The sequence below is a fragment of the Platalea leucorodia genome (assembly GCF_965183815.1).
Source record: "Platalea leucorodia genome assembly, chromosome: 7".
In the NCBI taxonomy this organism is placed as follows: domain Eukaryota; kingdom Metazoa; phylum Chordata; class Aves; order Pelecaniformes; family Threskiornithidae; genus Platalea; species Platalea leucorodia.
Genome location: NC_138829.1, coordinates 50,665,266 through 50,679,927, shown reverse-complemented (window position 1 = coordinate 50,679,927; position 14,662 = coordinate 50,665,266). Strand labels below are relative to the sequence as shown.

Here is a 14,662-nt window from a genome sequence, read left to right as displayed (position 1 = left end):
ATTTGAGGAGATGCTCCAGCCCATATGTATGTACTATGAAGCAAGAGATTCAGCAATGCAAACTGCACACTGCTGCAAAACATGCTATACTGTGTGAACTGAAGTAAACAAGTAAGTTCCTTACAATAGAAAGGACAAAGTCTTGGCTGTCAGGAATCAACAGCAAAGTGCCACTGACCTCTTTTGGGCCAAAGAAAACCCTAAGAAGAACAAAGAAGACTGTACTTACTCTTTTGCTAAAAACAACCAACCAATTAATTCCAGCTATGCTGGAATGATGTAAACAAAATCAATATAGGAAAGTTGCAGTCTAGTAAATGACTTGCCCCAACACAGCTACTTCTGCATTGTCCATAACAGCTTCTGAGAGGAATAATGGGACTGAAAGTCAAAGTTCTCTCTCAAAAGCCAACTGAACTGGGCTTTGGAATAATTGGGAAGTAATTCTTTAAATCCTGATAAGGGTTAATGCCTAATTTCCTCAAAGTGGCATAAAACAGAAGAACTGGAAGCTTAACAATGTAGATGAAAGGAATAGGAATGAGAAGAACTGAATCAAGCCCCCTTGCTATTAATGTCACAGTACCTGTATAGCATGCTAGTATGCAAAAAAGTTACTCCTGCTCCCTGAAAGCTTGAAAAACTAGTATATCAACCTTAGCACACCTGCTAAGTCAAAGACCAGGTGACATGTTTAACTTGCCTTACCTCCTGTCATTATAGGAAAGACCTCCTGTTTTCTATAGTTTGGTTTGATTTATATAAGGCCCTGTTCGTAACATCCAAACATCAAGAGGGTCTGAATATTCTGAATTTAGATCTAAGCCAAGGAACAGTCTCAGAACTCAAGCAATCTTTTTCTGAGTTACTGAATGAAGGTTTAAATACCAGATCAGCAGTCCAAGCCCATTTTCTCTAATTCCTCTCTCTTCACTGCAAAATACCAGTGTATTTGAGGTTGTGCTATGATATTTGCTAAGCTTGTCAGTCTCAGATCTGGAAAGCAGCCAGCTTCTGGCTAGAGCAAAAGAAGCTGGTTTTATTCCAGCTGTTGGCATATAATTACTGTCCTATTAAATGTCACTGCTGTGTTGTGCTTAGTTTTAAACTGAGAAACTATGAGAGTTGTGAAATCTTGGGAAACTTCCCTGGTGAAAGAGCTCACACTGTGTATGTACGTGTGGGAGGGGGAAAGGTTGAGCAACCTAATCTCTAGATATTGGAGAGGCTTGAGAAGAAATCGACAGAGAAACCTTTTGGCTCCAATTTGAAGGAGAGAGAGCCAAGTTTAAGGACAATCATAAGTCAGCTTTGTGTTACACCATGACCAAATAGGGCAAAACTGGTTTTGGTAAGACCACAGTTTCAGATGATAGTAGTATTGTAAAATCAATTGATGTTCTGATATTTTCTTTCATGAGAAATATTGAAAAACTCATAGAGTAGGACATTTTTTAAAAGCTTTCATTATCTGGAATTGAAATGTTATAAAAGAGCTATTCCAAATATTTCTGCATGGCTGGTTGCATTTACACACTGGTTCCAGAAAAGTGGCTGGAATTGGGTCTTAAATATTTTATTAACTTTCTCTTCTACATTTTGTTAGAAATACTGCTGTAAGGTTATTTGATGATCTAAAGAAATGGAAGACGACAATGTTTGTAAGTAAAGAAAATATCTTTTTATGACCTTTTGTTTCAGATATTCTTTAGGTCTGGTTTGTGTGCCCAAAAGCTTGCTCAAAAGTTAGCTTGTGTCCCTTTTCCTAACATCAGCAATGTCAGCAGCATCATTTTCTATATCTCATTAGATCATCGTGGCTACCACAACAGAACCACTGGAAGATGGAAAATAAAGCTGTTGACATACGTTAATTAGCACAATACTTCCACCAACAAACTTTGTCTTAATTTCATAGCACTAGTGGCATGACACAGAGCTTTTCATGTCCTTTTTTATCTCTTTTCCCTTGTCCCTCTACCTTTCAATTCTGAATCATGCTGCAATTGCACTGCTGATTGTTGGGCCAGAAGGATCCAAACCCAACCGTTTATGCTGAAAGGTTCTTTTGCCTGGCATTTATTTTAGAAAAATACCTTGAAATATTTCTTTCAGAAGTACTATCCTTCCTATACATACATTCCTCACCGCTACAGCTCCACAGTACAGACGTCTTTATTTCCTAAGTAGGGTCGGATGAGCCAGCGGTAATAATGCTGCTGAAGCCGAGCCTGAAAAGCACCACCTCCTAGTGGATCAGAACTGCTGGTAAACTTACAGCTCTGAGGTTTGCTAATGTGAGCAGAGCTCATTCCACAGGAATATTTTTAAATTAAATTTCCCTACAAAAACAAAAAAAACCACAGGCTCCTTTTGCACATCCTCCTACCAACTGCAGAAAACTACCTATTTGCCTTACTTTGAGAGCCAGCAAAAACATATATTTAAAATGAGTATGCACCTTCCTTTTACTCTCCTCCTCCCAGCTGCAGATTCCTATGCTGCTTTCCTGTTTTCAACCATGACCTCATAAATATAAGAAATCCACAGAATATCACATTTTTCCCTATGCCAGCTGTACTCTGACTGCTGAACCCTGCCTCATTTCACCATTCTGAGTTGTGATATCATGATATTCAGTTATATATAAAATATGTAAGTCATCTTTTCCCTTTGCCTTCCCAAGCTGTAAATTCCTCTTTCATTCTTCCCTGAAGCAGAAATTGGAGCTGTGTGCTATTCAACCTCCTGGACTCGATGATCTTAAGAGTCTTTTCCAATCCCAGTGGCATCCTGGATTGTATCAAGAATAGTGTGGCCAGCAGGACCAGGGAGGTGATAGTGCCCCTGTACTCAGCACTGGTGAGGCCACACCTCGAATACTGTGTTCAGTTTTGGGCCCCTCACTACAAGGAGGACATTGAGGTGCTGGAGTGTGTCCAAAGAAGGGGAACAAAGATGGTGAAGGGTATAGAGCACAAGTCTTATGAGGAGCAGCTGAGGGAACTGGGGTTGTTTAGTTTGGAGAAGAGGAGGCTGAGGGGAGACCTTATTGCTCTCTACAACTACCTGAAAGGTGGTTGTAGTGAGGTGGGGGTCAGTCTCTTCTCCCAAGTGACAAGTGATAGGACGAGAGGAAACAGCCTCAAGCTGCACCAGGGGAAGTTTAGGTTGGATATTAGGAAAAACTTCTTCACTGAAAGGGTGGTCAGGCATTGGAAGAGGCTGCCCAGGGCAGTGGTTGAGTCCCCATCCCTGGAGGTATTTAAAAGACAGGTAGACATGGTGCTCGAGGACATGGTTTAGTGGGGGAGTTGGTAGTGATAGGTTAACAGTTGGACTCGATGATCTTAATGGTCTTTTCCAACCTTAATGATTCTATGATTCTTCAGAACTATTAGTGACAAGATAGGTAATAACAGATGGAGTATAGCAGTAGATCCAAAATACATGTCAGAGGATGGGCCAAGTTCTTGAATTCTTCTCAATAAGCCAAAAGATAATAAAAGAAAAATAATTATCTATTTTATCTTGATATTCTCAACTCTGATATTCCTTCTTGCATAATTTTAGTATGGTATCTGGGACTGAAAGCTACCACAAGTGGGCAGCTGAGGCTGCTAGTGTAGGAGGAAATGCACAAATAGTACTGAGTGGTACTTGCATCTCCCCTTCTGGGCACCATGGCTGGCACAAGAGAAACATATGTCTTTCCTACGTAAAAGAATACTAGGGGAGAGATGGCTGTTGACCAGAATATACTGTGCTGCAGTAGTACAGGACAATATAAAAGACTCTAGAGGCCTCTTAGAGGACTACTGAGTCCCTGTCAGCTCTGCACAAGTGACAGAAAGATAGCCACATTGTCAAATGACAACATGAGAAAGGATGTGGGTTGGCATATGCTCTGTCTATATTTACAGCTTCTTTATTCAAACATTGAAGAACAAAAGCCTTGGAAAACTATCTGTGAGTTAACTGTTTCTTGTCGGAGGACCTGCAATGGCACTGAAGGTCTTTGATCTCAACTCCTTGAAAATGAAAGTCAGTTGTTCCAGTTTGAAGGATCTGTCAGTAAAATCAAACTAGGGAATGACCTGCTCTTTTTCACTTTGCTTTCTTATGTGTCTTTGGTTTATATCCTGCTCTAGAACAGTTTCTTTCTTAAAAGTATTTTACTTTATTGTACAAAAAGAAATAGGCTTTCCCCACCACAAGCATAAAACATTTGATACTACAAATGCCCAGATCACCCTGTAACTTGATAACAACATCCTGATGGAACCTGCATTTTCATCATTCATCCTTAATTTTAGACCAGAACGATAAGAAACAGAAATGTGAAAGCAAAGATGAGAAAACTGCTCTTGAGCTATGTCTGTGATGAAGAGGCATCATAAGGAAGAAGAAAATATATGAGCATGAGCCCAAGTGTCTTACAAGAAGATCCTTGGCTCATAGAAACTGATTTCAGTAGCTCTACAACAATTCATACCAGCTGAGAAGCTGCTTTCAGTGTGTCCTACTTCATCAAATAGCCTACTTCCTCCTTTGCTTCATCTGTAGAAGAGTGTCTTATAGTTCTTTAAGATCAACGGCTGAAAAGCACTACGAACAAGCATTACTTCGCTACTTTTTCTGCACTGAGCAGTGGAGTCATCACAACTTACAAAAGCCAGTCAACAGCAACAAGCAAGCTGATGTCCTGGGTAGGGAGACCCACTGCCGTAAGGATCAGAAGCATAGTGACAAGTCCCGCGCTGGGAATACTGGCAGCTCCAACACTTGCAAGGGTGGCGGTCAAACTGCAAAAACAAAAATCAAATGGGGGTAGCAGGAAAAGGTACATACACTATCATTGCAAACTCATGTGATCATTAGGAAGGTCTTATTTTTAATGAGTTCTTCCCAGAAAACTAACGACTATATGATAAATCATGGTAAGCTCAGGCCATAGTTTTCACACTTGTGTTTCTCCAAAAATATTTATTAGGGGAGGCCAGATCTATAGGGTTTGTTCTGAGAGTTGTAAGAGAGTTGTCTGAGAGTTTTAAGTTCTATAAATTGGTTACGACATTCAAATCTTTGGCCTGGTGTTGTTTTCTGAGCTCTACCAACACATCCAGTGTGTTGAATCCTGAGTTTCGATCATCCAGACTTGCTGAAGTTTGGTGGCTACAGGTTGAATTTTCAGGGTGGTTTATTTCTGTTTAGTTATGGTATTTGAAGACTGAATTGTGAGGTGATGGCTGAGAGAAAGTGGCTATTACTAAGTACAGAAGAGTAAAAGTCTTGGTATCCAAAACTCCCACAGTACAAGCCAGTGCTGTACTAAGACTAGATACAAATCACCCTAGATGAAAAAGCAAAATTCATCTGATGGTTTCATAAATCCAAACCTGTCTTTGTTTTTGCTTCTCACTTTTTTATGAAGACTAGTAGAGTGAATGTCTGTGCACCAAATGTTTGTAAAAATACAACACAGACCATAACAAATATCCACATCATTGGGCAATCCTATGAAGAATGGAAAGTAAATTTGTCAGAGAACAAGTCAAGCGGAGAAAAACAGGGAAGAGAAGGAGAGGGAGAGAGAGGCAGAGAGTAGGAGGGAGAGGGAGGGAGAGGGAGGGAGAGGGAGGGAGAGGGAGGGAGAGGGAGGGAGAGGGAGGAAAGAAAGGAAAAAGTTATCTCTGTGTTTTTAAACACAGAGATGAGTAACATGGTTGTAATTCTATGGGTGTAACCAATAAATCTGAAAGTGCTTCCAACACAGAAGTAGGGGAAAAAGATCTCTGTGGGGGAAATCATCAGCCATTAGCCACAGAACTAATCTGTGAGGATGTTAGCCTGATTTAGAGCTGGCAGATGGCTGGGTCTGACCCAGACAATCCAGATTGCAGTGTGTTTGTCAGGTGTGTGGGTTAGAGTGCAACTCGGCTTACTAAAAACCCAGATAGGTCCAGCAAGTATGCAGGCAGGATGCCCTGCTCTGCCATCAGGCTCTGTGCACGGTGCCAGCTCCTCAGGCACTTCCAGCCTGAAGTGGTAAGGGATTGCTTCCAAGCTCTGCGAGGAAATGATCCTGCCAACCTTCCCACAGCAGCACTTACAGGGCTGGAGGGGAATGAAGCTAGCACTGTTCAGGTTTAAACAGAGTCTGGTTTAGCTACCATTTCCAAGACCATCCTCTCCCAAAGAAGTCAAGAAATCAGAGAATCTACATGAACAATATGAAGTAACTAGGGCTGGTCAAAGGCTAATTAAGTCTTCGTGAGTTTATGTCTGGGTCATTTGAATACCCTCAGTATGACAAACTGGATTTGACAGACAAAACCTAATGACCTTTCATTCTTTTTTACTTCCACCTCAGGAGATAGTTCTTGTCATACTGTTGTAGTAAAAATGCTATACTGCATGAAGAGGAGAACCAATGATTTTCTTACAGATAGTCCAAAGTTGCTGCCTGCTTAGTAAATTTGAGTCACAAAGCTGGCTACACCAGCCTTGAAATGGTGAGATCAGGAAGACCTAATGGGTCAGTCCCTCAGAGGAGGAGAAGAGGAGTAACTCAGATTCAAGCCTACCAAATCTCTTGGACAACAGTTGATTCCTGACTTGAATTTCCCTGGTCTCAAATTTAGTTTAATATGTGGCATCTGTGAAATGACAGTTTTCAGTCTTAGCAACAAATATGCATCATGCAGGTCTAGCATCTGCCTTCATTAGAAGCAGCCCTGAACCTTTTACAGACCTTGGCTTTACTATTTCAGGGGTTGGGGCAGGAGGTAAAGAAATAGAAAATGCGGAACTAGTATAGCTGGGCAAGAAACATAGAATTAGACGTTCCTTTGCAGGAGTTTCTTTAGTGTTAAAAGGGTTTAATAGAAGAAACGTGGGTGGGTGAAAACTACAGGAAGAAAGCAAACTTGGCAGCCTTCACCTGTGGTTTCCATTTTAACTACTCAAAATGTTAGGCCTGGTGTCCTCATCAAGTTTTCCATTAAATTAAATTAAATGTAAATTCCAGTAAATTAACTTTAGCTGCAGCAGTCATAACTTTGCCATTGTTTTTTATTAGTCACCCTACCTAACAGGTCTTAAAACTCCGTTACAGTAAACAGTCTCCAATTACTCTTATCCATTTTTAATGGGTCTGTCCTTCCAGATATTCAGCTTAGTCCTTGATACAACAATTTGATACAAAAAGACTAGAACTAATATTTGCTGGGTTAGAGATAAAAAGTCTGGGAATATCCAGACCATGCTGCAGGCAATCTCACCCTCAGGCTGGGCTATTCTCAGTGTATTTTGTTTGCTGTTCACCAAAGTCACAGAAAAAGTACAGGCAAACACAAATTCATGGATACATTTTTAGGTACACTTTTTTCTTCCAATGTATATAAACAGATACATTCTAGAAAGTTAATGCCCCATATATCACTTGTAGTGTCCCTCTATACTAAAAAAGGCATTGCATTGGACAGAGAATGCTGTATTTCTCATTGTATTGTCAACTGCAAAACTGTGTAAAACACCACCAGCATGCACTAAGGCTGCATATGATAGAAAACAGATGTCACCAGAGAACCAGGACCTATGTATATGACATTCCTTTGCATATCATTATTAGAAATCCATGGATTTCACAGTGAATCCCACAGCTACTGAGAAGACATCCAACCCAAAGCTTTGCATTTTACAGTCTGTAGAAACAAAGCCTATGAGTATTTTGAACTGACCTCACAGTAACAATCTGGCCTCCATCCAGCTCAATTCCATTCATCTGTGCTATAAAGATGGCAGCCACGGCTTCATAAAGGGCAGTTCCATCCATGTTAATAGTTGCTCCAACAGGAAGAACAAACCTTGTTACACGCTTATCAATGCCTAGATTTTCTTCAAGACACCGGAACGTGACAGGTAATGTTCCAGCACTGAAAGAGAGAAAGCAAAAAAATAGAGAAGACATAATTACAATATAATATATACACATAAGGGAGCAAAGTCATTGCTATCATTGTTTACATTTTCTACTTCCACTTTCTGCTGTGATTCAAGCCTTTTTTAGCCAATTTTTAAATTAAACCTACATTTAGCTGGAGATGGGACTGAGGCCAAGACATGAACGTGACTTGAAGTAGGGATGAGAGCTTGAGAGGGTGTAGGTTAATTTTTCAGACTCGTTTATGAATTATTTCTTGCATTTTGTTCAAAAAGACAAGTTCCAGATGTTTTCTGATGGACAGAACTATGAGCATAGGGACAAGTCCTAAATTTCTTTGATTATGAATTTGCTCTGAATGGAGAAATCAGTGTTGCATTAAGGAATGAAAAAGCCAGGCAAAAAGATAAAACCCATGGAGTTCCCAGACACTGGAGGACAGGGAAGGATATGAAACACAGCTGGAAGACAGGAAAAGATGCGAAAGATGGCTGGAAGAGGGGAACAGTTCATTGCACAAATCCACAGCCCCTTGCCTTTGTGGGAATAGCTCAGGCTATTACATTCACTTGCTTAAAATAAAACACCTTCATCAAAAAATACTGATGAAAACAAAACATACTCTTTTTCCCTGTAGATGCAAATATCTTCTATGACTTCCCTTCCCTAGCAGGTCTACCTGCCTCAGGCAAAAGACTTACTGCAACAAGCATGAAACGCAACACACGTTCATATTTTGCTTCCTTACTTTTCTGTGTTATCTCTGAGGTCAAGTTCACCACTACATGAAGTTGGTTGCTGCCTGAGAAGCTGTTCTGAAAAGAAAGCTGACCTGGGGAAATTCCTTTTAATTGATGTTTCATACAGAAGCAGCTGGAGCACATTGGTTGTGGTTTATTTGCTTTTCTTCAGCTGAGTTGGCAGAATTTCTCAAAGGTCTTCGCTATTGTGTCCCACTAATTCTGGTGTCATTTCCCCTGCAAAAATACTAATTTGCTCATAGAAGAGTAAAGGACTAGATTCACCAAATTTTCTCAGATAAATACTCACAGCATATTGTTGCTAGTGCCTTGCAACTTCAGTCTTTCCAACTCGTTCATTCATCCACTATCATAGAGATGTTATTGGGTACAAAAAATATAATCTTTCCATTTTACAGATAATTAAACCATGGAAAAGGGAGATTAAGGAATGACTGAGATACCTAACTATAAATATGTAGTGTCATAATAAATGTTCTAGGTTATCTGGAACAAGCATATGAGGCTGACCTATCTCGCATGGGATCTTTGGAAAACCCAACCCAAACCCTTCTGGATTGGCAGATGCCTGAGTCACTTCCTAAATGACTCTTCTTGTCCCACATCTATGGAAACATGAGTTAGAAGATATGAGCTTCTAGATCCCCACCTTGTGCTCAAATGACCGGACCACTGTTCATAGAGGTGATTTTTTAACAGATGTCGATAAGCCAGATACATGGTACCAATCATTTGTGTTCTAGCATCTTTACAAGTATATTTGTAACTATGATTTATTTTACTCTGTTTTTAATCAAAGGTAATCAAATGCTTAATATTCTGTGGGTTTAGCCAAATCAGAGAGAATTCATACTTTCTAAAAACAATGTAGTATATTCTCTCGTAAATTACTCCAGCAGCTATATTTATAGCAGATAGCAGAAAATATCTAGTGAGTCATTAACCAATAATTACTAGTCAGTTTTCAAGTCAGTTCCAGGATCACTTTGCTTCCTACAGCAAAGATACTCCTATATCTTTTTAACAGAAAAACAGAATGGAAAATATAGTTCATTGACAGACATTGAAACTCAGTCAGATAAGGTTCTTTTTCTTCAGAAATACAAGTCCCACCTTACCTTTACGGTTACAGATCAGATCATCAGCACAAGGTGTGTACCAGCCATAGCCTACAATTGTTGCAATGAACCCTGGTGGGCTCAGCAGGCAGGGACTATGCAGGTATCTTCTCCTTTCACTTCTGCCACCATGAGCAAGGACAGGTGGGCAGGCCATGGAGACAAGGTTTCTTTATTAGAAGAGCACAATACGTAGATGCCTTCCACAGTTCCTCAGTCTGGCCAAAGAGCTTTAATAGCTCCCTGAACAGGAAGCATCTGCAACTTCCAGAGGTACCAGGTTAGACCATATGATGGTGATTGTTGTCATGTGGTCACTTGGCTGTGGTGCTATGAACTGGTCCACTTCTGTTTAGCTAGCAATTCAGATCTGGATAGCAGTCGGGTGGTAAAGCTAGTATCCAGGTAAATCCATATCCTGGAATCACTTAGAATCCCCTACATTTTTCCACTTTGGTACTCCAGCAGAAAAACATTACTTCACGCTAAAAAAAACCCACAACTGTTGTGTATGGACACCATAAATTTTGTATTGAAAATCTAAATGGAAACGCAAACACTTCAATGAACAAAAGCTTTTGGGAAATTGTGGTTTAGTGAAACTCCTGGCCAGACTATCTCCTATAATCCCACATTGTTTATCACAAAAAGTGGGTCTCCCAACTCTCTGCAGTTGGCTGTACAACCTCTCTAAAATATCCCAAAGGTGTGAGGTTATTTTTATTTATTTCAACATGGCTGGATTAAAAATAGTTTTTATTCAATGACATAAAATGATTCTGCAGTGAAGGTCAGAACAGCATATGTATCATCTCTAAACAGCAGCTAAAAATCTTCTAAAAAATAAAGCAAGCTGTTATTTGTTAAGTGTACCTGGAAGCTGTGCCTAGTGCTGTGATCCATGCCTGGAAAATCCCAGCAAGGAATGAAAATGGGCTTTTCCTTGTTATCACAAAGTAGAGCAGAGGCAGGAAGATCCCTCCATGGATGAGAAGACCCACAATCACAGTGACCATGTACATGCCAAGTTGTCTAGCAACTACTTCTAAGTCCTTGATTGCAATGATTTTTCCACAGATGAGGCAAGCAATGCCCAAAGGGGAATACCTGGAGAAAGAGAACAAGCATAGACAGAACTAGTCTTTGCAGCGTAGCCATAAAAATTGTGCTAAACATAGCATAGACTGGAGAAAGGGTAGGGGGCTCTCAGGCTCAACACTGAAATGCAGATCAGGAATTGATGGAAATTAAATGGATAGCTTTCATGTCTTTTTAAAAAATAATGGCCATCTCCAGCAAATTCCCCACCTACTTCATTTTATTCCGTCCCATCGAATAGTCTTTGATCCTGCAATAACATCGTACAAGAATACTGTAATGTTACACAGGCTTGGATCATTATGAGCAGTGGTGTAGTATTTGTTCTTAATACGTAACTTTTACAACCCATTGCTTATCTGGTTTCAGGGAGGTGCATTATTTGCTTCAGTTAAACTATTTGTTGAAATGAATTGCTTTTATCTTGGAGGCTGCAAATGTTTCCATTATGTTCTTTCAATAATTTGGACAAATGCTTTTTAGTTTATGGAATCTTCATTAATTTTGTGCTTTTCTTACTTAGGGTAGGGTTTTTGTCACCTCAGTCATGTGATTCCCCGATGGCATAAATGGAACTTTTAAATAGCATGATAACGCTAGCACAGTTTAGTAATAAAAAAAAAAAAAAAATTGAGATGAATGGATATTATTTAAAATATGTAATAATCAGCTATAGTGAAAAATGCCTGAAAGTGCATGGATAGAAGACAATATTTATACCTCCACTGGTAAATGTTAATATATTATATAATTTTAAGTGACATTCACTTTATCTGTATTATAAAACTTAAGCTGGGAGAAAGTAATGTGTGTAACATGGCGAAACAGTAAACAAAACGCCTCTCTGAAAATAGATGGTAAGGTATGTTTTCAAAAGTGATTAGTGATTTGGATGCTTAATTAAAGACAATACAAAGGAAACTGACTCAGAATAAAAGTGCTTCATGTTTTCTGTAAGAAACATCTCATGGTCTCTCAGGCAATGTGCCCAAAACCTGGAAAGCCCTCAGTCACTTGAAATGCAAGACCAGCTATTATCCCAGTTATCATAAAGTTTCCATCAATTCCTGATCTGCATCTCAGTGTTGAGCCCGAGAGCCCCCTACTCTTGGGTCCTAAATAATCCTCACTGAATCGAAATAACGCTGCTGTGGTTCTAACATACCTGTCAAGGCTTTAAAAAATGAACTATTTAATTACATTGTTTACTAACAAACTGTGGTCACTATATGTTATATTAGGGTTTTATAAGGTTTTTTTTAATCTTTTTATGTTATAGAAGTTAGAGCTTCAAACTTACCACATGATCATAGTTACTAACTTCATTACAATCTCATTCAGGATGTTGAAGAAATCCACCATCATCTTGGCCTGTTCTCCCATTTTCCCCATAGCAATGCCAAAAGCAATAAAGAATCCTATCAAACCTATTGGGAAAAAATTGCAAGACAAAAAAAAAAGCAAGTAAACCCATGGTTTTTAGGAAGTTTTTGCACCTAGTCAATGTCTTGATACTACCTGCTAATCCAGTTTTCAGAACTATAGTGTATTACACATCTCTTGGGACTTTTTAATATGGATTCACTCTCAACTTTCATTATTATATTCCGAACATCTTTTATTCTTCAATATTTTACTTAATTCCAATTTCACAGCCCAACTATGTTTTATTCTTTTTTCCTGAATTGATCTGATCATCAAAAAAAATACCTAGACCATAACCTTTTCAGTGCCATGAAACTGTTGGAAACCTCATAGCCTGTGGCAAATGGGAGAAGCAACACAGCACCGTATCATGACTCTTCTTTGTTGTAAAACAGTCACTAGAGACCAAGAGCATTTTTCTCAAGCTTTACAGAAGTCCCTGACAGATTCAACCTACAGACTAGTCAGTCCTGGAGTACAGGGAAAGGCAGCAGCCCCAGAAGATAACTTTTGCAGGCCAGGAGTATTCCAGTTAAGTGAAGAAGGTGGGGGTGGGAGGAGAAGGTGGGTATTGCACTTTGAGCTAAGCCACAGAACTCCCATTAAACAGATTAACCTCACTGAAACCGGCTATCAGTGGATACATAATCATAGAATTCAATACGAGTAACATTTGGCTCCTAATTTAAATGCTAAGGTGTGAGTCTGGAGTATTGGACTACCAGTGTGAAAAAACAACTCTGTGCATCTGTCATGTATTACTTTGGAGCTGTGTCTCCAATGCTAACCTTTACCATCCAGCAATTTTCAGTGTCCAGAGTGGGATTATTAACTGATACTGACAGATTGTTTGAATCTTCAGCCACCCTTTGAGGCTAAACTTTCAGTCATAATATGAGTTCAGTATTTAACAAATGTGTGAACTCAGCTGGGAAATTCCTAAGGAAAAACCCATCAGGACACAAAAGCATTCAAGGGAAGGGAATTTCAGCTACCAGTACTCTGGGAAAAGACAGGCTGTCCTATATCCTCATACTGGGTTTAGCAACCAGACTTTTTTCTTTTCTTTTTTTTAATGCAATCTCCTGGATATAAAGTCATTCTTTAGCACCAAGCTATCTTTGTTGAGTCACTTCAATAGGGAAGTGAAATGTATGTTTGTGTGCTGCAGAGCATAGAGAAATGATGAAAAGCTTTTCAGTCAAAGACCAAGTAACTTCCTGGAATTCAGACTCTGCATCAGAAAATGTTAGTAGGTGGTTTTGTTCATTAATTCCAAATGAGCTGCTACATTAGTCATAAAAGTCAAGTTGGTTCATATTTGCAGGAATTTGCCTGGCTTATACAGTTTATGCAAGCTGGATGGCAATTCCCCAAGATTTTCACTTCTTCATTCAAAACCAAACCACACCACACCAAACCAAAAAAACTCTGCAACATTTGGGAGTCATTGGTCAAAATGCTACAGCAAATCCCCCATCTAAACTGTGTATTTCCTTTCTGTAGGAATTGTATTCAGCCTTCTAGCTCTTTTCTTATCCATGACAGAGACTGCACAAAACAAGTCTAGCACTAAATGTAATGAATCTCTCATATTAGAAATACTGTTTCATTTTAATGCATAAGCAGAGCTCCAGGAGAGAAAAAAGCAGGTGAGGGTACCAGCATGAGCAATGAGCTGCTGCCTCATGCAGAGTGCAAAATGCCAATTTGCATTTGCCAATTTGCAAAAGAAAGCGGCTCCACTGCCCACAGATGTTGTGGAGATGTTGAAGATGTTGAAGGAGGAGCCATGGAGGCACGCAGAATACAGTGGCTCCTGGGTCTTGTAGAGCAGGCTGCTTCACAGAGAAACAAATCATCTCTGATCAGCTTACTGATGCTATCTCTCCTACATCTAAGCAAAGCAGCCACTGCCAACCAACTCAACAACACCTGGAGAAGCTCTGCAGGCACAGCAGCCGCTGTGTCAGCAGAAGCACCTGTAAAGAGTCTGTAAGGGGCCCTTTGCCCTTAGAAAGTGATGGCCTAGTGGTGAGATAAAGCAGTGGTTTAGATACTGCCATATACTGCCCCACTTTGAGGATGACACCTATAAACACAGGTGTCAGCCTCAGCCCTGTGGACGTGCTGCCACAGAGCATGTGTATCTTCAAGTGTAAGTGTGCCAATGAGGCTACAAATTGAGGCTAATTTGTGACTGACTTCACCCACATGCAGAAAGTAAGAAGGTGAAGGAGGAGTCTAGGCACCGAGGAGAAAATAGAAGTGGTATGGCAGCTCTTCGTTCCCCCACGCCCCCACCCCAGTCCAAA

General features: G+C 39.9%; 1 protein-coding gene across 1 annotated transcript in view; it reads right to left on the bottom strand.

Moving 5' to 3' along the window:
- SLC1A2 (solute carrier family 1 member 2) overlaps positions 1-14,662 on the bottom strand; it is a gene marked incomplete at its 3' end in the record, with an annotated part of 28,444 nt that overhangs the window by 6,700 nt on the left and 7,082 nt on the right. Inside the window, exons 5-8 of the mRNA XM_082317412.1 lie at positions 12,223-12,349; positions 10,698-10,931; positions 7,743-7,937; positions 4,671-4,805 (exon numbers count right to left, since the gene is read on the bottom strand). Of these exons, the coding sequence (XP_082173538.1) occupies positions 4,671-4,805; positions 7,743-7,937; positions 10,698-10,931; positions 12,223-12,349 (691 nt within the window). The remainder of the gene's footprint in view (positions 1-4,670; positions 4,806-7,742; positions 7,938-10,697; positions 10,932-12,222; positions 12,350-14,662) is intronic.